General features: G+C 39.4%; 1 protein-coding gene across 3 annotated transcripts in view; it reads right to left on the reverse strand.

The window, feature by feature from the left end:
• The window catches only part of R3HCC1L (R3H domain and coiled-coil containing 1 like), a 72,302-nt gene that overhangs the window by 1,599 nt on the left and 61,408 nt on the right, over window positions 1-9,295 (reverse strand). For all 3 annotated transcript variants that reach the window (XM_006089954.3, XM_023754856.1, XM_023754857.1), the window contains 3 exons: window positions 8,340-8,410; window positions 7,568-7,663; window positions 6,940-7,080 (listed from right to left, as the gene is read on the reverse strand). In XM_006089954.3, coding sequence (XP_006090016.1) covers window positions 6,940-7,080; window positions 7,568-7,663; window positions 8,340-8,410 — 308 coding nt within the window. The remainder of the gene's footprint in view (window positions 1-6,939; window positions 7,081-7,567; window positions 7,664-8,339; window positions 8,411-9,295) is intronic.

The following is a 9,295-nucleotide window of genomic DNA, read 5'->3' on the forward strand; positions in this document are numbered from 1 at the left end:
TTCAGATGTCTGTAAAGATTTCTCAAGTCATAAACCAGGGGGATTATGGAAAACAAGGTGAGTTTAGAGTTAACATTTGCTATTCATATCTTTTCCAAATCAGCCAAACCTCTTATAAAATTCCTGTACTAAAATACTTTAAGTGTCAGGAAGTTGACTGGCACTTGTACATGTGAGAAAGAGAAATTCGCTGCTATTTGGGCACCATCTTGTGGCATGACCAGATATAGCAGCAAAGTTACAAGCGGCAAAAATTATGGGGGTCAGCAAATTCCAAATGGAAGGCTAGTTAATTCAGTGCCCTGTGACTTGGCTTTATGAATTGGGTTGGGATTCTCTAGGAAACAGCACATTTCTTAGGAAGGCACTGTTCTGATTCTCACAAACAGGAAAGTTAGGAGGGTATCTAAAGGCAAAGGCAACCTTATATGAAAACAATCAAACACTGGTTCTGGATTCTAAGAAAAAGAACCCAGAAAAGTGAATTACTAGAACTCAAAGTTTTCAATAAGCTCAGGAACTTAAATCAGAAAGGCAATATGGGAAGAGTGGCTCAGAATCCACAATTCTAAAATCAAAGCAGTTCTGAAAACAAAGTTTTGTTTTTAAAGTCTGGGTCAAAACTCATTTGCTGATAAATCTAACCTGAAGGATATATGACTGTTTATAGCCTTCACAGATGCCATTTAGGGTGACTAGTCATGCACTCTGCAGCAGAAATATCAGTGTTAATGTGTCTGATTTTGGTGTTATGAAACAAGTATTAAGATAACCATAATATCTTTCTAAAATTAGAATATTACAAAATTCTGAAACATTTCCTGCCCTAATGCTTTCTGATAAAAGACTATAGATCTCAATTAACAAATGTAAATATAAGAAGAAAGTCTAGTTGTAAACCATATGAAATAACCAGTAAGATTAGGGAGACAAATTGAGAAGCACAAAGAAATAATAAAAATGTGAGACATACATTTAGAAGTATAGAACAGGATTAGAATAGAGAAATATGTTAGAATGAGACAAAAATATTTTCTTCATTTTAAAAAGTAAATGAAAGGTTGGAGGGGGGTTTAAGTGATTTGCCTATGGCTGCATAATCAGTGAAAAACTGACGCTGGAACCCAGGTCCATACATAATTCTCAAACCAGCATATTTTCCACTATTCTGATATCTGAAAATATCTACAAAGAAAATAAAAAAAAGTGAAAATATATTGACAGAAAGATAAAGAAACATGCTGTCCCTGTATTAAATGGAAAGGAAAGCAGCTAATAGGTGATAGACTGCATGAGAAAAGCTTAGTAACTTTACCTCCAACCTTTAAAGAAAGTAAACTAAGTAGAGAGAAAGAGCAACAGCAGCCTTAAGAGCAAGGAATTAAGCAAGAATGGAAGAATTAGTATGAAATGATTAACCTAAAGCACTCACATAACTGGCCCAGAAAACTTTCATTTCCCAGCAAAATAAATAGGCAGAAATCTATATACACCGAGTGGCCAGATTATTATGACCACCTGATGTTTGTAGGCAAATTAGCTATAATTTCGCGCTAAAGTTGCTAGAGGGCCAGACCATTATAAATAGGGAAGCAGGTTGTTTACCCCGACGGTAGAAGTGATTTTTTTCTGAAGATATGGGTAAACAACGCGATTTAACAGCCTTTGAACACGGGATATATGTATGTATGTGTGTGTGTATGTATGTACACACACACACACACACACACACACACACGAGTGGCCAGATTATTATGACTACCTGACGTTTGTAGGCAAATTAGCTGTACACTGCATCTTATGGGATATGGAAGCCGAAGGCCTGTTCGAACACCTTTGCTGTCTGCAGTTACCAAGATAAAATGTCTCCAATTCGCACAGGAACACAAGGATTGGACAGTCGAGCATTGGAAAAAAGTCATGTGGTCCGATGAATCACGTTTCCAGTTGCATCATGCAGATGGCAGAGTGAGAATTTGGCGGAAACAGCATGAAAGCATGCACCCCACATGCATGAGTACAACCCTTCAAGCAGGTGGGGGCAGTGTTATGGTTTGAGGCATGTTTTCCTGGCATGATTTGGGCCCTTTAATTTGTGTGGAACAACATCTGAATAGCACAACATACCTAAGTATCGTTGCTGATCAAATTCATCCTATCATGTTGATGGCGTATCCCAATGGAGATGGCTTCTTCCAACAAGACAATTCGCCATGCCACGGTGCTTGTATTGTGCAGGAGTGGTTTCAAGAACATGAGGGAGCCTTTACCTTGCTTAGGTGGCCCCCACAATCACCAGATCTCAATCCAATTGAGCATTTGTGGGACGAAGTTAAAAGAGCCATCAGGCAGCTGGTTCCACAACCATCAAATCTCACAGAACTGGACAGTGCTATTCATCAGGCATGGTGTCAGATTCCTCGCATCACCTTTCAACATCTCGTGGAGTCAACGCCAAGAAGAATCGCTGCAGTATTGAAGGCAAAATGTGGCCCAACGAAGTACTGATGGGGTGGTCATAATAATCTGGCCACTCACGTTCAAATATATCCCACGTTCAAAGGCTGTTAAATCGCGTTGTTTACCCATATCTTCAGAAAAAAAATCACTTCTACTGTTGTGGTAAACAACCTGCTTCCCTATTTATAATGGTCTGGCCCTCTAGCAATTTCAGCACGAAATTATAGCTAACTTGCCTACAAACGTCAGGTGGTCATAATAATCTGGCTACTCAGTATATACAAAAGCCTACGCGACTGTTATGACCGAACAACTGGAACGACTGGTCGACCAGTTGCTATGACACACACTGACCACCAGGGGGCGCAATGCTCAACACAGGAGCTGCCCCCTGGTGGTCAGTGCGCTCCCACAGCCAAACTCCTGTGGCCCCTCCCCTCGGCTAGCAGACCCCCATTGGCCCCTGGTTCTAAAAACCATTCGTAGAGACCTGCTTCTGGGTTGGGGTTTCATATATAGCAGAGCAGCTTCCTCACTGTGATCTATTGAAAGTCAGCCTTTGACACAAGGGTTTGTTTTGCTCCCATCCTCTCCCGCCGCCACTGCAGCAGAGAGGGAAGGAGGAGGAGGGGAGGCGGGAAACTGCGTGGTGGCGGGGCGCCAATGGCGGCCAGTGTCCATTTCTTCCACACCAAGCCCGGTGACCATTGCCTCCTCTCCTGAGCCCACTGGGGCCCTTGGGCCCCGGGCTGGGGCAGGGAATTGAGGGTGGGTGGTGGCGGATGCGGCCCTTTTCCCAGGGGTGCCAAGGGCCAGCTCTCTCCTTGGGGCCAGCAGCTAAGCTCCCACGATCCTTCCCCTGGCTGGCCAACCTCCCACAGTCCTTTCCCACCGGCCAGCCAACGGGAACCCTCCCCACCCCCCGCACGAATTTGTGCACCAGGCCTCTAGTCCTATATAATAAAAGCGTAGTATGCAAATTGCCCCCTCGACCAGGAGGTCATCTGGGAGTTTGACCAGGGGGAGGGGCTAGCCGGGGGAAGGGAAGGAGTTCCCGGCCAGCAGCCTCTAGGGACCCTACCAGTGCACAAATTTCGTGCACTAGGCCTCTAGTATTATTATAATGAATAATTTTCCAGGAATCACATAAATAATAGTATCCTGAATTTGTAAAGCACTTTCTGAACATTTTTACACATGTTAACTTATGTTGTACTCAAAAAATTCTTCATGGTTAGGTAAGTCGCTTTGTTAGAAACTGGGGTACACAGATATGCCCACGACCACACAATTAGTTAATGGCAAAAACTCTATTAAACCACATTCCTAAATGATCTGCCCTTAATCATTCTAGTAGTTAAAGGTTGTTAGAATAGAATGGTATCCACACATTCTCTATTTCTACTAAGGAAGAAAGAAGAGGAATCTGGATTAAACTATCATACAGATTTAAGTTAGACCGAAGGAAAAATTTTCTGACAGTGAAAACTGCTAACCACTGCAACAGATAACTAAAAAGAAGCCTGTCATATTTTATTTTCTGAAGACCTTAAAATTTTCTAAGTACTTTTTTTTCTGGTAAAAATTTTTTTAATTGCCCCAAAATCCTTTAAGAGGGATTACAAGTATTACAGAAGTAGCATATATTTTAATTAGAGAGGGCTAGGTTAAAATGTCTCCTCTCAATTTACCAGCTGGGTGATCTTAGGCCAGTTTCTTCTCTGGGCCATCTCTAAACTGGAAATAAAGCCATCCATCACAGAGTTATTTTAATGTTACATTACCTGAAGTTTCCTTCCAATCCTTTTAATCAACTAAAACCTTGCCTTGGCTTTTCATTTTAAAATCTTCAAAACTAAAGTGAGAGAAGAAACAACTGCTTAGAATACCAGGCTCATATTTTCTTCCTTACTCAAAGCAGGTATCTTCACTAGATTGTCAGTCTTAAGGAGAGAAACAAAATCTTATCAACTCTCTAATTCTCCTAAATATGGATCATAATGCTCTGCAGGTGTTCAGTAAGTGTCAAAGGTAATTGGTAGAGTATTATATAAAATTTAAAATAAAAAGAATAATGACAAAAAATATGCCCTGGAATCTGCCCTGGACTCACCATATAATATTTACTAGTATTAATAAAAACAGGAGCAGCTAACATTTGTCACATAATAGTTACAGGCCTACAGAAACAGAAAGGAGAGTATTCCTATGGTTTTTGAAGATGACTAAGTATCTTTCATGTTTTTCTCACTTGATTTCCATTTTATGGATGAGGAAACAGAGAGTAACTAATTTGCCCAAGATCACACAGCCAATAAATAGAGAGCTAAGATGTAGACCCAGGTCATCTGATGCCAGAGTCTATATTATCCACTATGCTATACTGATTCCTCCTCCCCCGGTAGAAATAAGTCTGGAACAAAAATATCTGTTCTTAACACCTAAACAGTACTTTTAATTTCCACAGAGAATAATTTGCTAAGTGAGAAGCCTTGGGGTACATGTAGATAGGTAACAGAGAATCTGCTCAATACCAGGTATATAAAGAAGCCAGAAAGAGATAAATCAGGAATTTTCCATATGTATTTTCTCAGATATGAAGAATGGGAAAACTCTGAAGCATAATAAAGGAAGAGTCCTCTATAATTTGTACAGCCTCAGCACCAACAGATAATAGGAACTTATCACAGTGGGTCTCTATTCACACCTAAAGGTCTTCATTTAAAAAGTAACAGGGTACCCACTTAACCAACAGTCTCATTTTTAATTACATCACTGAAATGTCCTTTGTATAGCTGGGTACTTAAAACAAATACTTCAAGTGGAGCTGCATGCTGATGTGCCTAGAGAGTAGAGGGAATACTCAGATGACATCCATGGATAACTGCTGCTGCAGTATCGGTACAGATACACAGAAAAGCATGATATACTGAAAAAAAATAAGTCATATCTCTTTCTATAGATATTACTGTTATTACCCTCTATTGATCTTCTGATAATTGTGGTTATCATAGAGAAATCACTTTCTTCAAAGATAACCAATTAATAAAGGATTAAGGACATGGCACATTCTCCTTTAACCTAATTATGTTATTGCCATCTATAAAAAGCAGATGAATCCTACCCTATTTCTATTTTCTATGAGGCCTTTGAGTAAACCATGCATTGGGAAAATCAAAACTGCCGCATTATAATCATTACAAAGTTTCAAAAATTAGTTGGGTTCTACTCTGAAACTCTAGCACCTGCCATGACACACTCTGTCACTGGTTATCTGGCCAGTGCAGCCGAGAGTCTGTAAGCTCCCTGCTATCACCAAAGCAGAGTGGACAGGAAGTATTAATGGCCTTGTTAGACTGGCAATAAACAAAGAGTTTGAAACTTCAATTCGTTTAATGAAAAAATGAAGTTACTTTCAGTAAGTGGTATTTTCAGAATAAATTGCCTTCACAGATTCCACAGATCATGGGCTAAGGCAATAAGAATGTCTCAAGCCTGAAGGTTGATAAAAAGTACTTAAGTACAAAGCCAGAATCCCAAACCTTTACAGACAAGTCAATAGCCTACAATGGGAAGAGAGATTTTAACCTCAACTTAAAACTTATAGGTAAAGAAAAATACTGCTTGTGAATCAGTTGAAATATTTTCTGAGAACTCTTGTACTGAAAAATAATCAGAAGCTAGGTTAATCTAGATGTACTCTAATGGAGCCACTCAGGACTGTCTTTACAAAAAAAATAACTCCTACAGTTATCATCATCAATGCCAGTGGCTGGCTTTTTCTTAATTTGTCTTCTACGTAAGATCTCAACCATTTGATAATAGCATGACAATCATGGCCCAGTAAAACCACAGCAAATAATGTTTTCTACCTAGAAGACCATATGTTTTCACACACAAAATTTTTCTCAGCCTTTAGAGCAAGAACTATAGAAAAAGCCATGGATGAGCTGAGAAGACCGAACCTATCTTGGAAAACAATAGTAAGTAAATGGATTACGATGCCTTGGTGTGTGGAATGGTAGACAATTTCAATATACTTGGGAGGCTTCTAGGAAAAGAAAATGACCAAAAAAATGAGCTTCATTTTTTTTTTTTTTTAACGCATGCAATATAGTTAGCTCTAAAGCAGCGGTTCTCAACCTGTGGGTCGAGACCCCTTTGGGGGTCGAACGACCCTTTCACAGGGGTCGCCTAAAACCATCGGAAAACACCTATATAATTACATATTGTTTTGTGATTAATCACTATGCTTTAATTATGTTCAATTTGTAACAATGAAAATACATCCTGCATATCAGATATTTAATTACGATTCATAACAGTAGCAAAATTACAGTTATGAAGTAGCAACGAAAATAATTTTATGGTTAGGGGTCACCACAACATGAGGAACTGTATTAAAGGGTCGCGGCATTAGGAAGATTGAGAACCACTGCTCTAAAGGGACTAGAGAAGAACACCATCCCTTCAACTCACCTCGGGCTTCTTGCAGTTTCTTGAGCTCTGCTTCCCGTTCAGTTTTGCTCTGCTTACTTCGAACCCCAAGGGCATTGATGACTAGCCTTCTAGCTAGGGCTGCAGAAGTCTCAGGACGCTCCTTTGCTGGCTGGAGGAATTCTGAATGAGAGAAAGAGAGTAAGGAAGAGAAAGCACTCTAGCTCCAAGTGATTTAACTCAGTAATTAACATACAAAATAGACTAACAAGGGCTGCATCAGCAGTAATTAATACGAGCCTGATATATGATCAGAGGAAATTAACATGGCAAAGCACAAACAACCCTGGCTTCTTTATCTGTATTAACACAATTTCTTACAGTGACTCATCAAACAACTAAACACAGAGGTAAACTATATAAGGATGTCATCAGAAAATGACTGCTGCATAGCTTACAGTTAGCATCACCCATTCTCTTCAAGTGGCTGCTCAGATGCCACATTTACTACACAGCCTTTTCTATATTATTCTTTCTTTAAAAACATACGTCTTTTAACATTAAAAATAAAAGTCATATGTCTTTACTACTCTGGATGCTGTTCAAGTGCTGAAAAAACAGTAAACTACTATTAACAAGAAAAAAAAAAAACACCTGACATTAGGCTCACCAGCATAAGCTCTAGCTTTGGCCTTGGCTGCTCTTGTGGCCTGTGACAAGGGCCGGATCTTCACCATGGTGTGTTTACTACCCAGAGCATCACGAGCTGCAAAGAGAAAGAAATACAAGGAGGCAGAGGACATGAAAAAGAGTGATGCAAATGAAAATTTAAGACTAGTTCTTAAAAAGTATTCCCTAGATGTTATGTGGTTTTTATTTTTTCTTTCATGGCAAGCAAAGGAGATGGTAAGCTCTAGAAAGTCTGTAAGGAACAACCTGGCGGTGGTTATTTTAGACCAGAGATCAACAAACTTTGGCTCTATAATAAAGTTCAGCCAACCACCTGACTTTTGTAAATAAAGTTTTACTGAAATAGAGCCATGCCCATTGGTTTGCATATTGTCTATATAGCTGGTTAAAGGGCTACTGCAAATTCATTTGTCTGGGGGAAAAATCTTAAATATTATAAGATTTAGTCACACAGGCTTCTTAAATATCTACCTATAATCTGTTTATGTACTATTGAAACAAACAATTATGCAGCAAATAACCTTGAAAGAAGCTGCCTATTTCTCTAAACCATTGGATTAAGGTGAAAAGGGAGAAGAGAAGCACATGAGTACCAAAATACCATGCCTCAAAAACCTGTATCTGCCAAATAACCTATACTGGCTGAATAAAATGCCGGTTGGCTGAAATAAAAGGGAACTAAGGACATGTAGACAATAGACAATAAAAAACAGACAATAAAAAAATAATACTGAAATCCATTGAGTAAATACCTGTAATTGGACTGGAGAATATTCCTAGGGCATGTGTGTCATCCACCCATTTAATATCAAATCCTTTCTTCCTGCAACAAAAAACCCACAATTTTTATTTCATAAAATTTACTTTATGAAACATCTTTCAAATAGAGTCTCATAAAGCATTTCAGGATGAGAGAGAAACACTCAACAGCACATTGGTGGAATAGGGATAATGAAACAAAAACAGCTTGGAGGATAGAAGAAGCCACTGAATTTTAAAAGCAATAATACCATTATAAAGAACTACCTGGGAGTATTTTACATTCTCAGTTATTTTATAGACATCAACTAATTAATCCTCACAAGTCCCTTAGGGAGGTAAAGTACTTAACACACTATTTTACAAGAGATGTTCTTAAGGGCACAGAACAAGAAGAGGTAGAAAGGGGAAGCAAAGGAGGGTTAGAAGAATATGAGAGGAGGCGGAAGGCAGGGAAGGTCACCTGGATTTAATGCATATGTAGGCTTCGGACAGAGACGGAGAGAGAAACAGAGAGAGAGATAAATCATTCAAAAAAAAAAAAATCAAGTAATGGAGAGAAAGTACAACTGTTATCAGAAAGCCTGCCTGCCCTAGTCTAAAAAACACCTTTATTTTGGAGCACAGTTATATAGTTAACACAAGGACTATCAGGATGATGGCATGACAGCTATTTTTTTTTAAAGTATATTTTATTGATTTTTTACAGAGAGGAAGAGAGAGGGACAGAGAGTTAGAAACATCGATCAGCTGCCTCCTGCACACCCCCCTACTGGGGATGTGCCCGCAACCAAGGTACATGCCCTTGACCGGAATCAAACCCAGGACCCTTCAGTCTGCAGGCCGACGCTCCATCCACTGAGCCAAACCAGTTAGGGCAGCTAAACCAGTTAGGGCAGCTATTTTTATTTTTTCAGCTAGGACGGGGGTTCTCAACCTTGGCTGCACA

Source organism: Myotis lucifugus, unplaced genomic scaffold (genome assembly GCF_000147115.1).
Source record: "Myotis lucifugus unplaced genomic scaffold, Myoluc2.0 scaffold_66, whole genome shotgun sequence".
Taxonomy (NCBI): domain Eukaryota; kingdom Metazoa; phylum Chordata; class Mammalia; order Chiroptera; family Vespertilionidae; genus Myotis; species Myotis lucifugus.